At 43.2% G+C, this 22,063-nt stretch overlaps 1 protein-coding gene across 2 annotated transcripts in view; it reads right to left on the minus strand.

The window, feature by feature from the left end:
* KPNA6 (karyopherin subunit alpha 6) overlaps window positions 1–22,063 on the minus strand; it is a 43,028-nt gene that overhangs the window by 6,625 nt on the left and 14,340 nt on the right. For both annotated transcript variants that reach the window (XM_059690377.1, XM_059690379.1), the window contains exons 2-12: window positions 15,660–15,793; window positions 13,917–14,009; window positions 13,408–13,507; window positions 12,468–12,562; window positions 11,623–11,754; window positions 9,775–9,863; window positions 9,009–9,108; window positions 8,531–8,694; window positions 8,044–8,122; window positions 3,339–3,464; window positions 2,913–3,040 (exon numbers count right to left, since the gene is read on the minus strand). In XM_059690377.1, coding sequence (XP_059546360.1) covers window positions 2,913–3,040; window positions 3,339–3,464; window positions 8,044–8,122; window positions 8,531–8,694; window positions 9,009–9,108; window positions 9,775–9,863; window positions 11,623–11,754; window positions 12,468–12,562; window positions 13,408–13,507; window positions 13,917–14,009; window positions 15,660–15,793 — 1,240 coding nt within the window. The remainder of the gene's footprint in view (window positions 1–2,912; window positions 3,041–3,338; window positions 3,465–8,043; window positions 8,123–8,530; window positions 8,695–9,008; window positions 9,109–9,774; window positions 9,864–11,622; window positions 11,755–12,467; window positions 12,563–13,407; window positions 13,508–13,916; window positions 14,010–15,659; window positions 15,794–22,063) is intronic.

The following is a 22,063-nucleotide window of genomic DNA, read 5'->3' on the forward strand; positions in this document are numbered from 1 at the left end:
AAATATAATTTTTGCTTATCTGACAAAAATGAAAGGCATAATTTTGATTCATTCACACCAGACAGCTATTGTTGTATTGGCTGTTGTCAATTTTATTTGACAATCTAAGGGGAAGAGGACAGTGCCCTTGACTAAATAGTCAGGTACTTCATGTTTTTTTTGTTTTGTTAGTTTTTAACACTTTTAAAAGAGATTTTAAATTGATTTTTAGAGAGAGAGGGAGGAAGAAGGAGGAGAGAGAGAGAGATCAATGATGAGAGAATCACTGATCACAACCCACTCCGGAACTTGAGGCCGCAATCCAGGCATGTGCCCTGACCGGGAATCAAACCATGACCTCCAGGTTTATAGGTCGACATTCAACCACTGAATCACACAGCCGGGCATAGTACAGCATGTTTTTAAAAATTCTTGTGGCACACCAGTTGAAAATCGCTGGTCTAGTTCATTTCCATGTGGAAGGCTACCATGATTCCTTCTCCTCATCTCTAATGTCTCCTTACTGTAATATTACCACTCTGAACACATCATTTCTCTGCTTAAAAGTTTGCACAGTACAAGCTTTACAGGCATGACAATATAGACCCTCTACAATCTGGCTTCTACCCTCCTCTTCTAACTTCGCTTCCCATCATTCCCTTCTAAATACTCTACATTCGAGTCAAACATGTAAAAGTCTCCAAGTGCCCTAGCTGGTTTGGCTCAGTGGATAGAGTGTCGGTCTGCGGACTGAAGGGTCCCAGGTTTGATTCCAGTCAAGGGCATATGCCCAGGTTGCGGGCTTAATCCCCAGTAGGGGACATGCAGGAGGCAGCCAATCAGTGATTCTCTCTCATCATTGATGTTTCTATCTCTCTCTCTCTCCCTCTCCCTTCCTTTCTGAAATCAATAAAAATACATTAAAAAAATAAAGGTCTCCAAGTTTCTGGTTCTTGTACTTTACTTATATTTTTACAACCGTAAAGGCCTTTTACAACCCTGTATTTATCCTTCAAAGATTAACTTAATGGCTATCCCTTTACTCCTAAAGCTTTCTGTATACAGTCATGCACAGCATAACAAAATTTTGGTCAATGACAGACTATATGATGATGGTCCCATAAAAATTATAACAGACCAGAAAAATTCTTATCACTTACATCGTAGCCATCATAACATCATAGCACAACACATTATTCACTTATTTGTGGTGATGCTGGTATAAACAAAACTACTGCACTGCCATTGTATAAAAGTAAAACATACACAGTTATGTACAATATATAATACTTGATGATAATAAATGAATATGTTGCTGCTTTATGTGTTTACTATACGGTACTTTTTTTTTTTTTAATATATTTTATTGATTTTTTACAGAGAGGAAGGGAGAAAGATAGAGAGTTAGAAACATCGATGAGAGAGAAACATCGATCAGCTGCCTCCTGCACATCCCCCACTGGGGAAGTGCCCGCAACCCAGGTACATGCCCTTGACCAGAATCGAACCCGGGACCCTTCAGTCCGCAGGCCGACGCTCTATCCACTGAGCCAGACCAGTTTCGGCTATACGGTACTTTTTATTGTTATAAGTGTACTCTTTCTCGAAGGGGGGAAAAGGGATTCTAATATACAGTGACAGTATAAGATCTGACTTTGGGTTGTGGGCACATGGTGCTGCAATAAACAGATCTTATAACACAAAAACCACACCTGAAACCTATATGTTCATGTTGACCAATGTCACTACAATAAATTTAATAAAAATAAAGAAAGAAACAAAAAAAGAATACTCTTCTGGTTATAAAAAAGTTTGCTGTCAAACAATAACTGTTATGCTGGCAGCAGCCTCACACATCTCATGTTTACCATGTCACATCATTTTGTGTAATTTAGTAATATGTAGTACTAGAGGCCTGATGCACAAAATCCGTGCATGGGTAGGATCCTTAGGCCTGGCTGGCGATCAGGGCTGATAGGGGCCTTCTGGCTGCCAACTGGGGCCTCACTTTGTTCCCACCGCCCCATGGTGGTCAACGCACGTCATAGCGAGCAATCAAACTTAGTTTCCCGGTCAAACTCCCAAGGGGACACTTTGCATATTAGCCTTTTATATGTAGAGATAGGCTCGTAGCCTAGGAATTGTGTGCTATACCATATAGCTTAGGTATGGAGTAGGCTAGACCATCTATGTTTGTTTAAGTGCACTCTGTGATATTTGTACAATGACAAAATCCCCTAATCTTACAACGTATTCTTGTCATTAAGTGGTGAATGACTGTACTGAATATATCCCCTTACTAAGGGCAAGACACTTGCCTAATTCCCACCACTCCTATTCATATTGATAATGGAAACTAAAAAAACAACAACAAAAAACAAAAAAACAAGCACACATACACAAAATACTTCTTGTTTCTCCCAAGTATTACCCCCCAAAATGATTTCCTAAAGAAGCTGATGCGAATGAACCATAACATGGCTCTCCTTCATTTGCATGGATAATTGACAATTACTTATAGTCTCTGGTGTGGAGAATGAGGTAGGAGACAGAAGTCTGTATCACAGATTTCTCTTCTCCGGGAGAGAAAAGAGGTACATGGTCTATAGGTATCTATTCCAGACTCCAGTGCCACTCTAGCAGTTTATCAGTTAGAATCTATTGCAGCTGCCTAGCCAGTTCAGTGTTTGAGCGTTGATCCATGCACCAAGAGGTTGCTGGTTCCATTCCCAGTCAGGGCACATGCCCAGATTGCGGGCTTGATCCATAGTATGGGATATGTAGGAGGCAGCCAATCAATGATTCTCTCTCATCACTGATGCTTCTATCTCTCTCTCCCTTCTTCTCTGAAATCAATAAAAATATATTTAAAAAAAGAAAAGAAAAGGAGAGTATACATATCACTCCAGACAAGGGGGGGAAAAACATGATACCTGATCTGCTCAGGGGTTCCTCCAGATGTGGCATTGGTGATGGCCCAGGCTGCCTCTTTCCTTGTACGGAACTCTGCTTTCTGAAGAATTTCGATCAGCACAGGGAAGATGTTTGTATCTATGACAGCCTGAGAGAGGATTGGGGTGGGGATGGGGAGGAGAAAGTAAGTCACTTCAAGAAGCGAAATCAAATCCAGCCCACAAATCAGCTAAGATTGAGACCTCTTCCCTTCCTAGGAGTCTTCCTTTGTTCTTGTTATGTAGATGAGAGACTGCGGGGGAATCTGGCTTCCACTACACAGAATCTTTGACCCCAATTTCTAAAGGGGAACAAATTCTTCTAGAAGCAAATATTCTACAACCTCTCATGTCCCCATGCCTTCCCACCTGACGTACCCACCCCGACTTCCCTTCTGCTTGTTCTACCTGTATTTGAGCCCTGTTGCCAGCAGTGATATTTGAAATGGTCCAGCAAGCTTCTTTCCGAATTGACTCCTTGGGGCTGCTCAGCAAGTGGAGGAGGCAAGGGAGTGCTGAACAGTTGAGAATGACCTAGAACACCAAAAGCACAGGCAACAAAAATTAGATAAATGGACTTAATCAAAATTTAACACTTTTATGCATCAGAAGATACCATCAATAGAGTGGACAGCTAAATCACAGAACGGGAGAAAATATATGCAAAACAAATACCTGGTAAGAATTAATATCAAGAATATATAAAGAATTTCTACAATTCAACAATGAAGAAACAAACAACTCAATTTTAAAAATGGGCATAGGATTTCAATAGACATTTCTCCAAAGAAGATATATAGATGGCCAAAAAGCAGATAAAAAGATGCCAAACATCACTAATCATTAGGAAATGCAAATCAAAACCATAATGAGATACCACTTTACACTTACTAGGATGACTACTATAAAAAAAACCCAGAAAATACAAGTGTTGATAAGGATATGGAAAAAAACGGAACCTGGTATGTTGAGGGTGGGAATGCAAATTGGTATGGCCACTGTGCAAAACGCTATGGTGATTCCTTAAAATATTACACATAAAATTATCATATCATTCAATAATTCCACTTCTGGATACATATCCAAAAGAACTGAAAGCAGAAACTCAAACAGATAACTTGAACACCAATGTTCAATGCAGTATTATTCACAATAGCCAAAAGGTGAAAACAACCCAAGTGTCTATCAACAGATGCATAAAATGCATAAACAAAATGTGGTGTATGCATACAATGCAATATTATCTATAATAATAAAAGCATAATATGCTAATTAGACCAAATGTTGTTCCGGATAACCTTCCAGACGAAGCTGGAGCTGCGAGGGAAGCCCGGGTCCTGGGTGCCAGAGGGAAGTTGGTGCCGGCAGCCAGGGGAAGGAAGGCCTACTCTTGCACAAATTTTGTGCATCGGGCCTCTAGTCTACACTAATAAAAGAGAAACATGGTAATTGACGTACGACCGCTACCCTTTTCATTGGCTAATCAGCAAGATATGCAAATTAACTGTCAGCCAAGATGGCGGCCGGCAGCCAGGCAGCTTGAAACTAACATGAGGCTTGCTTGCCTCAGTGACGGAGGATCGTTGGAGGAAACCAACGTTCCCCGCCTGCGACTGCAGGCCTCTGAGCGGGCAGTTTAAGAAACATTGTAACAGAGAGAAACCAAGATGGCGGCATAGGTTAACGCCGGAGATTGCTGCCTCGAACAACCACTTCAAAAAACAACTAAAGACGGAACGGACATCATCCAGAACCACAGGAAGGCTGGCTGAGTGGAAATTCTACAACTAGGAGGAAAGAGAATATCATACCCAGACTCAGAGGAGGCGCAGTGCTGAAGTGAAATACTAAGGTGCGGAGTACGCGCACGAGCAAAATGAAAAAAGAATCCGAAAATACGAAGATAGTGTAAGGAGCCTCTGGGACAGCTTCAAGCGTACCAACATCAGAATTATAGGGGTGCCAGAAGATGAGAGAGAGCAAGATATTGAAAACCTATTTGAAGAAATAATGACAGAAAACTTCTCCCACCTGGTGAAAGAAATAGACTTACAGGTCCAGGAAGCGCAGAGAACCCCAAACAAAAGGAATCCAAAGAGGACCACACCAAGACACATCATAATTAAAATGCCAAGAGCAAAAGACAAAGAGAGAATCTTAAAAGCAGCAAGAGAAAGAAACTCAGTTACCTACAAGGGAATACCCATACGACTGTCAGCTGATTTCTCAACAGAAACTTGGCAGGCCAGAAGGGAATGGCAAGAAATATTCAAAGTGATGAATACCAAGAACCTACAACCAAGATTACTTTATCCAGCAAAGCTATCATTCAGAACTGAAGGTCAGATAAAGAGCTTCACAGATAAGGAAAAGCTAAAGGAGTTCATCACCACCAAACCAGTATTATATGAAATGCTGAAAGGTATCCTTTAAGAAGAGGAAGAAGAAGAAAAAGGTAAAGATACAAATTATGAACAACAAACATGCATCTATCAACAAGTGAATCTAAGAATCAAGTGAATAAATAATCTGGTGATCATAATAGAATCAGGGACATAGAAAGGGAATGGACTGACTATTCTTGGGGGGGAAAGGGGTGTGGGAGATGCGGGAAGAGACTGGACAAAAATCATGCACCTATGGATGAGGACAGTGGGTGGGGAGTGAGGGCGGAGGGTGGGGCGGGAACTGGGAGGAGGGGAGTTATGGGGGGAAAAAAGAGGAACAAATGTAATAATCTGAACAATAAAGATTTAATTAAAAAAAAAAAGAAAGAAACATTGTAACAAATACCGCCGGACTTCAGCCAGCAGATTCGCAACATTGTATGCAAAGGCCAGAAACCTACTTTCAGCAGAGGAGGCCTAAGAGCTGGAGCCAAGCCTCAAGGTAAAGCTGGCCCAAAATAAAAAAAAAGAAAAAGAAAAAAAGGAGTGGTTGGGAACTTCAGTCACTCCCAGACTGAAAACAGCCCTCAGCCCCTCACCCAGTCTGGCCAGGCACCCCAGTGGGGGCCCCTACCCTGATCCAGGACACCCTTCAGGGCAAACCACCCGGCCCCACCTATGCACCAGGCCTCTACCCTATATAGTAAAAGGGTAATATGCCTCCCGGCACTGGGATCAGCGTGACAGGGGGCAGCGCCCAAACCCCCTGATCGCCCTGCAGCTCTGTGTGTGACAGAGGGCGGGGCCCCAACCCCCTGAGCAGCCCTGCTCTGTGCCTGATAGGGGGGAGCTCCCCAACCCCCCCACCCCCCACGGGCCCTGCTCTGTGTGTGATGGGGTAGAGCCATAACCTCCCCATCGGCCCTGCCCTGAGTGTGAGAGTGGTGGCACCCCAACCCCCTGATCGGCCCTGCCCTGTGGGTGATAGAGGGTGGTGCCCCAACCCCCTGATGGGCCCTGCTCTGTGTGTGATGGGGGCAGCGCCCCAACCCCCTGATTGGCCCTGCTCTGTGCGTGACGGGGGGTGGCGCCGCAACCTCCCCATCGACCCTGCCTTGAGTGTGACAGGGGACGGTGCCCCAACCCCCCAATTGGCCCTACCCTGAGTGTGACTGAGGGTGGCATCACAACCTCCCAATCAGCCCTGCTCTGTCCATGACGGGGCGGCGCCCCAACTCCCCAATCGGCCCTGCTCTGAGCCCGACCAGGGGCTGCACTTAGGGATTGGGCCTACCCTCTGCCACCTGGGAGCAGGCCTAAGCCAGCAGGTCGTTATCTCCCGAGGGGTCCCAGACTGCGAGAGGGCACAGGCCGGGCTGAGGGACCCACCCTCCCCCCCGAGTGCACAAATTTTTATGCACCGGGCCTCTAGTTTACACATAAAAAAGAATGAAGGTCTGACACATGCTATAATATGAATGAACCTCAAAGACATTATGCTAAGTGAAATAAGGTGACACAAAAGAACAAATATATATGGTTCCACTTATATGAGGTACCTAGAGTAGTCAAACTCACGAAGAAAGTAGTATTGTGGTTACTAGGGGCTGGGGGGAGGAGGAAATGGGAAGTTATTATTTAATGGGTACAGACTTTCAGTTTGAAATTATGGAAAAACTAGGGGCTCAATGCAGGAAATTCATGCAAGAGTAGGCCTTCCTTCCCCTGGCTGCCGGCACAGGCTTCCCTCTGGTACCCAGGACCCGGGCTTCCCTCGCAGCCCTGACTTTGTCCGGAAGGACGTCTGGTCTAATTAGCATATTATGCTTTTATTATTATAGATTGTGAAAACAGATGGTGCCCTAACTGGTTTGGCTCAGTGGATAGAGCATCAGCCTGCGGACTGAAGGGTCCCAGGTTCGATTCCGGTCAGGGCATGTACCTTGGTTGCGGGCACATCCCCAGTAGGGAGTGTGTAGGAAGCAGCTGATCGATGTTTCTCTCTCATCGATGTTCCTAACTCTCTCTCTCTCCCTTCCTCTCTGTAAAAAAAAAATCAATAAAATATATTTTAAAAAAAGAAAGAAAATGGATGGTGATGGTGGTTGAGTAACAATGTGAATGTACTTAATGACACCGAAGTGTACACTTGAAAATTGTTAAACCAGTAAATTTTATGTATGAATATTTGCTCACATATGCACACATAAGAATGGCCTAGAAAATGAGTGTGGGTTTGATCACCCATAAAAAACTGTCAAGAATCCCACAGAATTATGTCAACTACTTACGACTCAAAGAAAACCCAGGTTTCTAGCCTTTGAACAGAAGAGAACTCGTTTACTGTGCCCTCCCTGTCTACATTAACAGGAGGTAGTGTCCCTATAGGATCCTAAGGTCTAGGAAGCAGGGGTAAGGTTTCATACCTTTTAATATCTCGAAAGGACCAGGACTCAAAAACTGTTAACAGTTAGCTTACAATGTCCCAGGTACTAAGTTAGATAAATTTAATGTTCCTTCAAAAGCACAGAATGAATGATAATTTGCTTCCAATTTATAGAAAAAAATGAAGGCAACCAAGCTGCCCATGATCATATAGCAAGTGGCAGAGTTGGAAATTTTCACCCAAGCCCATGCTTTCTCTCCTAATCTATGCTGCCTCCCATCAGCCCCAAAGTTCTTGGTAGGGAAGGGTTTTGTCCACAGGCAGCCCTCTTCTTCCTTACCTGGGTTTGGATGTCATCTCCAGTGACGATGTTACCCACAGCTCTCAGGGCAGGAGAAGCCACTTTGTAATCATTATGCCTGCAGAGGAGGGAGAACTGGTGAGTAAAAAACAGTACATAGTACTCAGCCCTGCTGACCACCAAGGCTGACAGCACTCTCATGGCTCCAGATTTTGGGAAAGGGCAGCAGTTCTTTAGTCTGAGCTTGGAAAAGATTAGGGAGCCCTAGTTGGTTTGGCTCAGTGGCTAGAGCATCGGCCTGCGGACTGAAGGGTCCTGGGTTTGATTCCAGTCAAGGGCACGTGCCTGGGTTGTGGGTTCAATCCCCAGTAGGGGGGCGTGCAGGAGGCAGCCAATTGATGATTCTCTCTCATCATTGATGTTTCTCTCTCTCTTTTTCTATCCTTTCCTCTCTGAAATCAATAAAAATATATTTTTTTAAAAAAGAAAAGATTAGGGAATCTGTACCCTTTCTGAGATCACTCACATTAGGAGCTCTACCAATCTCCTGCAGACTCCAGAGTCTATGACCGCCTGGATCTTCTCATTGGGGCCATCAGACAAATAAGAAAGGGCCCAGCAAGCATCTGCCAGCAAATCTGAGTCACTGCTGAAGAGGAGGCGAGACAGCACAGGCAAACAAGGGGAGACCTGTTGGAAGCAGAGTGAGAGGGATTCACAGGGGATAGTTATATCAGCTCTACTACTACTAACACTGCTGTCCCCGCCTCTACAAGTAATTCTATGCCCTGGACATCCCTACAACATTAAGCCATCAGGCCTAACTTTTCACTTTCCCATCTATGCACACAAGATTACCTATTTCATTGACAATAGCCTTTCCCAGTCTCCCATAGGTTGAGAGACTCATAGGAGTTCCCCAAAGACCTGTAAACTCCCACATAAAAATTCATCCACATGAAGGAACCTGCTATCCCTCAGGAACCGGTAAGACACTCTCTCACCATTGCAAACTCTGGAGGTGGGTTCTTCCCTCGGCAGAGGTTTGACAGGGCCCAGACTGCATTCCGTGTCATTGTCAGTCGTGTGGATTTTGTAAGGAGCCTGAAAGGGGAAAAAAAAAGCCAGATCCTGAGCAATGATGTCCTTGGCATAGGGTTGTTGCCAATGAACCCCAGGAGCAAATCCAATGAGATCCCTAAGACTCTAGCAGCCTCAGTTTCTTCCTACCCATAGACCTAAGTTAATAGCCTGTTTGTGCTGGGAGGCCAACCTGCATGCCCAGAGGATTATGATATGAGATTGTGCTCTCTGAAGAACAGTTCATCCATTTATTTTGGTTTACATGTAATGTAGCTCTACTTTAAGGGATGGAGGAAGGGTCCAGGTGACCTTTCATGGGGACTTTGACCTGCAGTTTACAACAGAGCTTTCCAATGTCCCTATGCATAAACCCATAACAAATCAATGTGTTCTGCAGAGAAGGCTAGATTTTCCAAGATGGGCTAATCCTGCCTCTCTCCCTGGCTCAAAAATAAGGCAGGTATGACCAACGTAAGATTCCACGGTGCCATGAAGTGAGGAAGCGTAAGATCCACCTTGGCACAGACCAGCAGCACAATCTTCATGCTCTTAAATGATACTTTTTACTTTGGCAATCAAAATGTACTTTTTATCTTTACTTACCATCCTGAGGGAAGTTCCCCCAAAAGAACTACCACATGGCTGCCCTACAGATGCCTCAGGTGCAGGTGATCATTAGTTACTCACGTTAACAAAGGATTAAGGATGGAACAGTTCAAGACGTAATCTCGGCAAACGGAGCTGTCTCCAGCTATGTTTCCCAGTGCCCAGACTGCCTGAAAAGGGGATGATGAGACTGTCACCCACAGAGCCTAATGGTTTCTTTATACTTACAACCACAGAGTGAGTACCCACCAATAATCAGATGAAAACCGTATCAAGGCCCAAGACACACTGGATAAGCTCAGGTGCCATCTCTGTTGACCCTTTTCTATTTTTAATGTAGTTCTGTTTTTTTCATCCTCACACAACGATATATTTTTAATTGATCAAAAAAATTTTTTTTTAGAGAGGAAGGGAAAGACAGGGAGAAACATCGATATGAGAGAGAAACGGACTGGTTGCCTCCCCTACACACCCCAACTGGGGACTGAACCTGAAACCTAAGTATGTGCCCTGACAGGAATCAAACCCACCACCTTTTGGCATACTGGATGATGCTCCAACCCAGCCAGGGCCCTTTTGGTGTCTTTTATGAGCACTTGCTCTCTGACGGCCTTTATTATGAGGGTTCCTGGTTCAGTGGCCAAGACAGGCTGACCTCTGTACTACAGCCAGAGAAGCCTAACCAAGACCTTTCTAGCCCCACCCCCACAAAAGGCGAAAGTGATCGAAAAGGTGCACTCTTGTATTCTCACAGGACCTACCTTACTGTAATGGAGGGGGAAAAATCCCAGTACCACCCTCTACTTCTAGCCAACAGCAAATATCCAGTGGAAGAAATGGAAGTTGTACCTTTATCTCTATGATCTGTAGGTACTGAGAAGTGGGTACAAGGGTATCTTTTCTCCACTACCACCTCTGATGCCAAATGTGTGGAGTTTTTCCACACCAAGTGCCCAACAAGTCAACTAAATTCTAACACTAACTCTTGGAGTTAGCGCAAACCCTACAGGTTAAAGCTCAGTCCACAACACTGCCCCCACTTTAGACACTAGGCACCACACACTGGCTATAAATTTGAGAGTTCCCACAATCCCCTTCTCAGGCTCAATAATTCACTAAAGGTTCACAGAACTCAGGGAAACACTTTAGCTATTTACCAGTTTATTATAACGGCTACAACGCAGGAAGAGCTAAATGAAAGCGATGCATAGGGCAAGGTATGGGGTGAGGAATGGGGGTGTCACAGAGCTTCCATGTCCTCTCCAGGCTTTCCATCTTCCCAGCATATTGATGTGTTCACCAATCTGGGAGCTCTCTAAATAATCGCTGTTCAAGAGTTTTTATAACCATATCTCTAGCTCTCCTAACCTTCCTGGGAGGTTGGGGTGGATGGGTGGGGAAGGTTTTGGGAGTTGGGGCTGAGAGTTCCCACCCTCTAATCCTATGTCTGGTCATTCTGATGACCAGCCAGCTCCCTCCCCTCCAATCCTGAGATTAAGGAGCCACACCCTGAACCATCTCATTAGCACAGACTCAGGTTATGTTCCAAAAGGGCTCATAATAAATAACAAAAGACACTACTATCACTCAGAAAATTCGAAGGATTTTAGGAGCTTTTTGCCAGAACTGGAGGCAAAGACCAAACATATTTTGTATTATACCACAGGTACTATCAAGAATTAAGCCAGCCTTGGCTGGTGGGTTGCTCTGTTGGGCACTGTCCAGTGCACCAACAGGTTGCCGGGAATGGTTCGATTCCCACCGGGGTTTCTGGCTCAATCCCTGGTAGGGGGCATGCAAGAGGCAGCTGATGGATGTTTTGCTTTCACATAGATGTTTCTGCCGCTTCCCTCCCACCTCCCCCTCTTTGAAAAAATCAATTAAAAATATCTTTTTTTTTTAAAGAATTAAGCCAAATTTTAGCATTACCTGTTCCTGTACATCCTCAAAGTCCGAGTTAAGCAGCTCTATAAAAATGGGGACAGCCCCTGCTTCAATAACAATTTTGGTCTGCTGAGAGGTTCCAGAGGCAATGTTGGTTAGAGCCCAGGCAGCTTCAAACTGAAAGTGAGATTAAACCATCATTGAGAAGTCATTCCAGACAGGGCAGCTATGCCTACCAGCTGGCTCAGGCAGTAAGCCTCTTGTTCCTGACTAATAAATAAATAAATAAAATACATACATACATACATACACAGGCCTTTTCCGCTCCCCCTTTAAATGGTAGGAGGAGGTACTGGCAGTGACATAACAGAATGAGAAGCCAAGAGTGGGCCTCAACGGTCCCGGTCTAGACCTGCACTACTACAGCACCAATTAGTCCTTCAGCAAATAATTTTTTTATTTCCCAAGATTCACTTTCTTCATTACTGAAACCAGGATTAGCGTGTGTTGGATCTCTCCAAGTCCCTTTCAGCTGAGTTTCTAGCAAGTTCCAACAGACTGACTCACCACCTATTTCTGAGAAAAAAAATCCAGAGGCTAAATAATTTGCCTCAGGTCACACAGGTAATGTGGAAGTGAACTGGAACCTCTAATTTATAACTGAACAGTCCATCTGTTATATTCTGGTATCTTTCTTTCACATTATTTTAGAGAAGAGATCTGGGCTCTCTTATTTGAGGCTAAGACTTCTGAGCAACAAACAGATAGCTTCTCTTAAATGTTTCCTCACATTACCTGTCTATTTCCTAAGAGATGTGTCTTTAGAAACATCCCACTGCAATTTCTTTGAAGGAGGGCTTTCATCTGATACCATTCCACCCAGAGCGCACCTGTAATGTACAATTCTCATTCCTCTTCAGAAACTCCACAAACCGATCCACCACTCCTGGCGTGTTGATAACTTCATCTATAGGAGGGCTAGGCTCTGGAAGAGGGAGAAAGGAAGAAGAGGAAAAGTCAGCATAGGCTTTGGCTGATGCATCCACTGGGGTCAACTCACCATCCTCCCTAGATGCTCCTGACCATCCTATGAGCATGCTCAGACTCCTTTTGGGTGAGGTGGTTTTCACAACAGTTGGTCATCTCTGACCGCTATGAAGCAGTTGGGATGCTAAAGAGTGAAGCCGATCCTAATTTAAGTATACTCACCTTTGGCTTACTGAACCTAAGCAAGTAAGTACGGGAGAGAAGAAAGCCCAAGGGATGAGCAACCCTAGTCTACACATTTTCCTTCTAAGACCAGCATTCCTTTATTGGGAGAGTTGCTTCATATACTGAGACAAGTATTTTTACTATCAAATTTTTACTGAGCATGAACAATGTGCCCGACACAGTTCTAGATACTGAGGATACAGTAGTGAACAAAACCAAAAGTCTCCGTTCTCACAGAGCTTACATCCTAGTGAGGAGAGAGATTCTGTTGATAGAAGGTAATAAATATAATGAGGAAAAAAAGAATAGGTTGGGCAAGGTAAAAAGATTAAAAATGCCAAGGGCTGGGAGAAGGCCTGTAATTTTAAATAGGATATCAGGGTAGGCTTCATCCAGAAGGTAGGATCTGATCGCAGAAGTGAGGGAGCTGTCACACAGCTATGTCAGGTAGAGGGTATCAGGTAGAAGGAATAGCCAGTGCAAAGGTAAAAATGTGCCTGGCTTCTCTAAACACCAAAGCAGAATGAGTGAAGGGGGGTAGGTTGATGGGGTCGGTGAGAAGAAACAAGACACTAAATCATGTAGTTGGTGTCTTTGGGGGTGGGCCAGGCTTTGTACCTTTAGAGAGCAGTTTCCGGAATTTCTGTGTGGTTGCTAACTGCAGGTCAGAGTCATCAGAAAAGAGCATCTCTACCATCTCTCTTGTGATCACACTCTCCTAGAATATAAAACAGGTTCAAGGCTTTGCAAACCAACACTAGAGTCAGACATGAGCACATAATCCTGTGTGGCATCCTACTTTGTAAAGAGTTGAGGGCAAGAGGACAGCATAACAGACAGGATCAGGAGAATGCGCTGGTTTAATCCATGGCTGCTTCAAGTCGGGACATTTGAAAAAATAATTCCTTACTTTTGAGGCAACTGATGGCTTCCTTTTAAGTGTTTCCTAAGGTGTCTCTATTAGAGATAAATCCTTGAGGTCTCTTAAAGCTGACCAACTACAAAAGGGCCCGTGGAAGAAAGAGCTTTGCATGGTTGTGAGCAAAACTACTAGATGATGTGAACTGCCCAATTTCTGTTTTGTAGAAGCAGGTACTTCCCAGGCCTGCCCGAAGCAAGGGCCTTACCCCAGTGGTAGAGCTCACGTAGGAGTCCATGAGGAGACTATCGAACATGGCAGCTTCTTCATTAATCATCTCTACATTTCTCCGTTTAAATAGCTGCAAGTGAAGAGAAGAGATGGTGGTAAGATTATTCACCGAAACAAAAACAACAACAACAACAACAACAAAGAATAACCTAATGTTAAATTATGGCAAAATTGTCAAGGAAATGCTAGCATGGTTGAGAAAATGCCAAGTTTAACATACTGGCATAGAAAGATATTCAAGAGCTTTACTTTCTATTTTATCTAACTATTTTCATTTTTATAAGCAAAAAAATCTTTAAAGATTCTAATGCCCTTTGTATAAAAGGTGAAGAGTATAAAAGGCTTTGAAGGAATAATGGTAAAGCAAGAGGGTAGGCAAAAGCAGGTTAGGTGACTACATGTAGGTTTGGGCAAGGCACCAATTTAGTGGGTGTGTGAAAGAGCACAAGTGGTGAGGTATTAATATACTCTCAGTCCTAGGGAGACTTACAAAGAATGGACCCAGGAAAGAGAAATAAGGCAGCCCAGAATAGCGGATGAACCTCTTAAAAAGTTAGGCTTGGAGCTAGGCCTTGAAGGCCAGGCCTAACACTGACTTTAGGGTAAAGAAGAGAGAAGGCAATAAATAGGGGTCTAAAACCAAAATGTTATATTGAAGACAGAAATGCTGCTGCTGTTATGAAAAAAGAATAAGTGATTGATTTTCTCTTTTTTTTTTGTTTAAATATACTTTATTGATTTTTTTTACAGCGAGGAAGGGAGAGGGACAGAGAGTTAGAAACATCGATGATGAGAGAGAAACATCAAGATCAGCTGTCTCCTGCACACCCCCCACTGGGGATGTGTCCACAACCAAGGTACATGCCCTTGACCGGAATCGAACCTGGGACCCTTAAGTCCGCAGGCAGATGCTCTATCCATTGAGCCAAACCAGGCAGGGCTGATTTTCTCTTTCTCAAAGCTTTCAACATTTCTTTACAACAAAGGAAGCTGTTGTAGCTTAGCTACTTTCCTAAAGGGAGGGTGAGAGTGCAAGGTGGAGGCCAATCATGGCAGCTGGATCCTTTCTCAGAACAATATGTTTAAGAATACTCTGGGCCCTGGCCAGATAGCTCAATTGGTAAGAGTGTTGTCCCAATATGCCAAGGTTATGGGTTTGATCCTCACACATGGCACATAAGAATCAACCAATGGTATTAGTAGGTGTGGTCTAGTGGTTAGAGCACCAAAGGGTCACCCTTTAATCACGGCTAAGGTCATGTACCTGTGTTGCAGGTTTGATCCCTGGTCCCAGTTCGGGTGTGTGCAGGAGGCAACCAATTGATGTGTCTCTCTCACATCAATGTTTCTCTCTCTCTTTCCTGTTCCTCCCTTCCAATCTCTCTGAAAAAAAACAAACAAAAACAATGAATGGAAAAAATATCCTTGGGAAGCCCGGCCAGCAGGGCTCAGTGGATGAGTGTTGACCTACGAACCAGGAGGTCACGGTTCAATTCTGAGTCAGGGCATATGCCCAGGTTCCAGGCTTGACCCTCAGTGTGGGGCACACAGGAGGTAGCCGATCAATGATTCTCTCTCATCATTGATATTTCTATCTCCCTCTCCCTTCCTCTCTGAAATAAAAAAAATATAAGGGGAACAAATTGATGTTTCTCTCTCTCTCTTTAAAAACATATAAAAGAATAAATTTGAAAAATAAAGAATACTAGGGTTAACCCACTTGTTGCTCCCGCTTCTGCTTCCGAAGCTGAATGCCCTCTTCCTCTCTTCTTCGCCTCATTTCCTCAGGGTTTAGGGCATTGTTCTTATAGCTCTTCATCCGATAATTGTCTTTCCCTGGGCTTGCCATGGTCTCTAGAAGAAGAGAAGATACAAACACATTGGCAAAGGCTCTTAAGAAGACACTTCCTTTTCCCTGGGCTCCTGTCTCTACCCACCCTCCCTTACTCAGGGAGACCAGATTCCCAAGGAAGCATAATAATCTCATTAACCACACTTGACACCTCTACCACCACCAAAACAGTTTCCTTTAATCATAATAAGCTGGTTAAATTAAGTGTAATTATAGCAATTGATATAAACATAATAGTTAAAAGTGTAGGCCCTGGAGGCAGTTTGTGAGGGTTCAAATTCCGGCTCTCTGCTTCTTAACTGTGCAAACCTTCAATAAGTTGCTTTAACCTCTATGCTGTAGGATCTTAGCTTTCAAACAGGGACATAATAGTTCCTACTTCATAGAGTTGTTAGAAAAGTGCCCTAGCCGGGCAGTTCAGTTGGTTAGAGCAGTGGTTCTCAACCTTCTGGCCCTTTAAATACAGTTCCTCATGTTGTGACCCAACCATAAAATTATTTTCGTTGCTACTTCATAACTGTAATGTTGCTACTGTTATGAATCATAATGTAAATATCTGATATGCAGGATGGTCTTAGGCGGCCCCTGTGAAAGGGTCATTCGACCGCTAAAGGGGTTGCGACCCACAGGTTGAGAACCGCTGGGTTAGAGCGTCGGCCCAATATGCCAAGGTTGTGGGTTTGATCCCCGGTCAGGATACATACAAGAATCAACCAATGAATTCATAAATAAACAGAACAAAAATTGACATTGCTTTCTCTCTCTCAAATCAAAAAAAGAGAGAGAAAAATTAAATAGGTTAATACATGTGAAGTACTTCTTAGAACATAATAGGGTAAATGCTCATAAGCTATGATCACCTCCATGATAAGAAAGTTATATGACTTGCCCAATAAACTCAAATATATTTAACCTAGCCAAATGAAATAATTATAGCACATACAAATTCAGTGGAATACCACGTATTGTTTAAAAAGGACCCAATTTTAAAATGAATCTGTAATATTTGATACATACAAAAGGAAACAATGTTGTTACCAAACAAAATAATACAGTGAGAATCTGTAAACCCACCACCAAATCTAAGAACTAGAATATTAATATGCCTGGGCAATGGCTGGGTAGCTCAGTTGGTTAGAGTGTCATCCGATATGCCAAGGTTGCACAGGACAACTCTCTAACCAACTGAGCCACACAGGCCAGAGCTCACCTTTTTTATGGAGCTGTATTTCATTTTTCTTGTTACATTATTTCACTGCATAAATGTATCATAATTTAACCATTTTTATTATGCTGGTCTTCCACTCCCAACCCCCACCCCCATTTTATTCTATTATAAACCTTTCGGAAAGTTGTTGAGCTTAAGTGGTAGATATAAGTTTTCTGAAATTCTTTTTTTGCTTGGAAGCTAAAATGTTATCATTGGCAACAAATACTGACTTACTTCTTTTTTTTCTTTTTAAATCCTCACCTAAGGATATTTTCCACTGATTTGAAGAGAGAGGGAAAGACGGAGAAAAATATCGATGTAAGAGAAACACATCAATTGGTTGCCTCTTGCACACACCCCAACGAGGGCCCAGGCCAGGAAGGAGTCTGCAACCAAGGTATGTGCCCTTGACCAGAATCGAACCCGGGACCCTTTAGTCCGCAGACCGATGCTCTATCCACTGAGCCAAATTGGCTGGAGCCTGACTTCTTGCATTTTAAGAAAATGTCTGCTCAATACCTAAGTGTGAATAATGAGTTTTTATGTCAGTCATTCTTTCAAGTAAAAACAGTGTTGTTTTAAAAATGTCTAGTTTAGCCTATCTGGTTTGGCTCAGTGGATAGAGCGTCAGCCTGCGGACCGAAGGGTCTCAGGTTCGATTCTGGTCAAGGGCACGGCCTGGGTTGTGGTCGTGGTCCAACGTGCAGGAGGCAGCCAATCAATGATTCCCTCTCATCACTGATGTTTCTATCTCTCTCTTCCTCTCCCCTCCTCTCTGAAATCAATAAAAAAATATTTTTTAAAAAGTCTAGTTTAGCCCTAACCGGTTTGGCTCAGTGGATAGAAGCGTCGGCTTGCAGACTGAAGGGTCCCAGGTTTGATTCTGGTCAAGGGCATGTACCTTGGTTGTGGGCACATCCCCAGTAGGGTGTGTGCAGGAGGCAGCTGATCGATGTTTCTCTCTCACTGATGTTTCTAACTCTCTATCCCTCTCCTTTTCTCTCTGTAAAAAAACAAAAAAATATATTTTAAAAAAATTTAGTTAAAGGGTAAAAGAAACTAAGGAGAAAATAAACAAATGGGACTACACCAAAATAAAAAGCTTCTGCACAGCAAAAGAAACCATCAAAAAAACAAAAAGGGAGCCCACTGTATGGGAGAATATATTTGGCAATGATATATCTAATAAAGGGTTAATATCTACAATATATAAGGAACTCATACAACTTAACAAAAGGAAGATAAACAATCCAATTAAAAAATGGGCAAAGGACCAAAATAGCTATTTCTCCAAAATGAATATACAGATGGCCAAGAGACATATGAGAAAATGTTTAACGTCACTGATCATCATAGAGATGCAAATTAAAATGACACTGAGGTATCATCTCACACCTATCAGAATGGTGGTGAGGATGTGGAGAAAAGGGAACCCTAGTACACTGCTGATGGGAATGCAGACTGGTGCAGCCATTATGGAAAACAGTATGGAGTTTCCTCAAAAAAAAAAAAAAAAAAAAAAAAAAAAAAAGTAAATATGGAACTGCCATTTATCCTAGTGATCCTACTTCTAGGAATATATCCTAAGAAAATCAAAACAAACAATCAGAAAGAATATATGCACCCCTATGTTTATAGCAGCATAATTTACAATAGCTAAGATCTGGAAACAGCCCAAGTGCCCATCAGTAGGAGTGGATAAAAAAACTGTGGTACATTTACATCCTGGAATAGTATGCAGCAGTAAAAAAGAAGAATCTCTTACCCTTGGAGACAGCATAGAGGGACCTGGAGAGTATCAGGCTAAGTGAAATAAGTCAGTCAGAGAAAGACAAGTATCACATGCCCGGGTTGTGGGCTCCATCCCCAGTCCAGGGGGCCCGCAGGAGGCAGCCAACCAATGATTCCCTCTCATCACTGATACTTCTATCTCCCTCTCCTTTCCTCTCTGAAATCAATAAAAATATATTTTAAACAAACAAACAAACAACCCAGGTATCCACCAACAGATAAATGAACAAAATGTGACATATACATAAAATGGAATATTATTCAGCCATAAAAAGGAATGAAGGTCTGACATATGCTACAAATATAGTATGCTAATTGAAAGAAATCAGACACAAAAAGGCAAATATATGATTCCACTTATATGAGGTAATTAGAGTAGTCAAACTCATAAAGACAGAAAATAGATTAGAGATTATCAGATACTTGGGGAGGGGGATATGGGGAATTATTGCCAATTGGGTCGAGTTTCTGTTTGGGGTAATGAAAAGTTTGGAAACAGTGGGGATGGTGGTACAACATTGTAGATGTAATTAATGCTACTTAATTGTATACTTCAAAATGTTAAAATGGTGAATTTTGTTATATTTTACCACACACAAATTTTTTTTTTTTAAATATATTTTATTGATTTTTTACAGAGAGGAAGTGAGAGAGATAGAGAGCTAGAAACATCGATGAGAGAGAAACATCGATCAGCTGCCTCCTGCACATCCCCAGTAGGGGATGTGCCCGCAACCCAGGTACGTGCCCTTGACCGGAATCGAACCTGGGACCTTTCAGTCCACAGGCCGACGCTCTATCCACTGAGCCAAACCGGTTTTGGCCACACAAATTTTTTTTAAGATTGTAGCATACCTCCTGCAATTAAATCTGACATGGAATCCCTGGTTCTATGTTTTCTTAGATTCTGTATTTATCTATTTGCATTCATTCATCACAGAGCCAATTAAACTAACTATATGTTCTTATTTTCTATATTCTTGATATTCTGGTATTTGGGAGCCTTACAGACTCAGGGAGAGACTGCCCCTCTCAGGCCTACTAATTCCTAAAGATAACTTGCCTAAGAGCATAACTTTGATATGCAAACTAACCAATCAAAAGCCGTATCTCTTCTATCTAGCTTGTAGGTAGACCCCAGGAGGAAATATTCCATGGCCAAATAGTAGGCAACTGAGACTACTCCTATAGACCAAAGCCCTCCAGAATGACTCAAACTAGCTTAACCTGAAACTGTTCACTCTGCCCTGCCTTCACTCTCCCTTGGGAACCCTAATAAAGGCTGTTGCCTTAACCTTCCACTGGCTCCTGTCCCTTCTGCTGCTCCACCATCCTGGTGTTTTCCTCTGTGACACTGTGTGGCATAAAGTGACACCCTCTCTGAGACCACTGAGTATAACACACGTCTTCCTTCCAAGACTTGTTTTTGCCTTCCTGTGGCTGGAGTGACTTTATCATACTTTACCCAATATTTTAAAAACAATCTCAGTATTTTAAAAATTGAAAAAGTGAAGCTGATTGTGTTAAAGTACAAGTAGAGGAATCCTTACTAAGTAGGTTACCCTTTTATAAATATTTCCCATTCTACAAATTTCTAATCTGAAGCAGATACTAAAAGTACTGCAAAAGGGATGAAAAACAAGTTTTATAGGCACACAGAAAGAAAAAACTAACTCTAATATAATATTGCCCTCTTTCTGGAGTGGATGGGGTGCCTGTGATTAGAGTTTAAAAAGAAATCTCCTGGCCCAGCCAGAGTGGCTCAGTAGTTGAACATCAGCTTATGAACCCAGAGATCATGGTTTGACTTCTGGTCAGGGCACATGCCCAGGTTGCAGGCTTGATCCCCAGTGTGGGGCGTGCAGGAGGCAGATGATCCATTATTCTCTCCCATCATTGATGCTTCTCTCTCTTTCTCCCTCTCCCTTTCTCTCTGAAATCAATAAAAAAAAAAATTTTTTTTTTTTTTTAAAAAGAAAGAAATCTCCTGGTACACCCTCCTGGAGGCACACCATTCGAATCTACTTTTCAGGTAATTTTTTCTTTCTCCTAAACTGTAAGGGTCCCCACAGGGGAGCAGCAGGCAGCAGCAGCTCGTTCTGAGCTAACCCCCTGAACCTGTCTCCAGTGAGTTGACACCAGCCCTGCCTAGGCTCCATCCTAGGCCTTTCCTTGTTTCACTGCTCCCAGCTTTAATAAATGTACTCTCAAAATAAAAAAATTAATCTCCTGATATAAATTGTCTAACCACTATGCTGTACACCTGAAAGTAATTGAAATTTTAATAAAAAAATCCTATATAAAAGGCTAATATGCAAATTGACCGAACGGCAGAATGACCGGTCGCTATGACGCACACTGACCACCAGGGGGCAGGCGTTCAATGCAGGAGCTCCCAACCTGGTGGTCAGCATGCTCCCACAGGAGGAGTGCTGCTCAGCCAGAAGCCAGGCTCACGGCTGGCAAGCACAGCGGTGGTGGTGGGAGCCTCTCCTGCTTCCATGGCAGCGCTAAGCAGGGAGCGGGCCTAAGCCAGTAGTTGGACATCCCCTGAGGGCTCCTGGACTGCAAGAGGGTGCAGGCCGGGCTGAGGGACCCACCCCAACCCCCTGTCCGAGTGCATGAATTTCATGCACAGGGTCTCTAGTAAATAAATAAGTCTCCCAAGGAAAGATTTGGGCTGGTTCAAGTAGGAAATTCACTTTGGGGGTGGAAATGGAATAAATGAGAGGGGGGGAAATAGTCTAATAAGAGAATCTGAGGGAAAGAGAAATGAAAATGGGAGATGAGGAGAGAGTTGAATTCTACAGTAAACATACTGAGAAAATGAAACTTCAGAGATGATGCCTTGGGTCATTCTAGAAAGTAGCCTGGCAAAACAATAGCATCAACTGGGTCTTAGAACTTAGAATGTGCAAGTTGCCATACCCACTTGACAAAGCCCAAGTGGATTTATCATTAAACAAAAACACAGGGCAGTAGCTTCCCTCTGGGACCTCTAATTACCCCTGTGCCTCAAGACTAACAGGCACAGGATAGATTCCTAAAGTTGGCACTGTGGACTTCTGTCCCCCATTACCTGACAGATGGTTTTTCATGACTCTGAACCTGGGCCCTCCCAGAGGGCTGTTTTCTCCTTCCAGCAAAGCTGACAGTGAAGCTCGAAGGAGACCCAGGTTGTACTTCTTTAGTCACCATGGTGACAAGAAACTATCACAAATATTTGCTTATGACTTCACTGGAGAAGCCAGGCAGGGAAGACCGGATTGGA

Source organism: Myotis daubentonii, chromosome 3 (assembly GCF_963259705.1).
Source record: "Myotis daubentonii chromosome 3, mMyoDau2.1, whole genome shotgun sequence".
Classification (NCBI taxonomy): Eukaryota; Metazoa; Chordata; class Mammalia; order Chiroptera; family Vespertilionidae; genus Myotis; species Myotis daubentonii.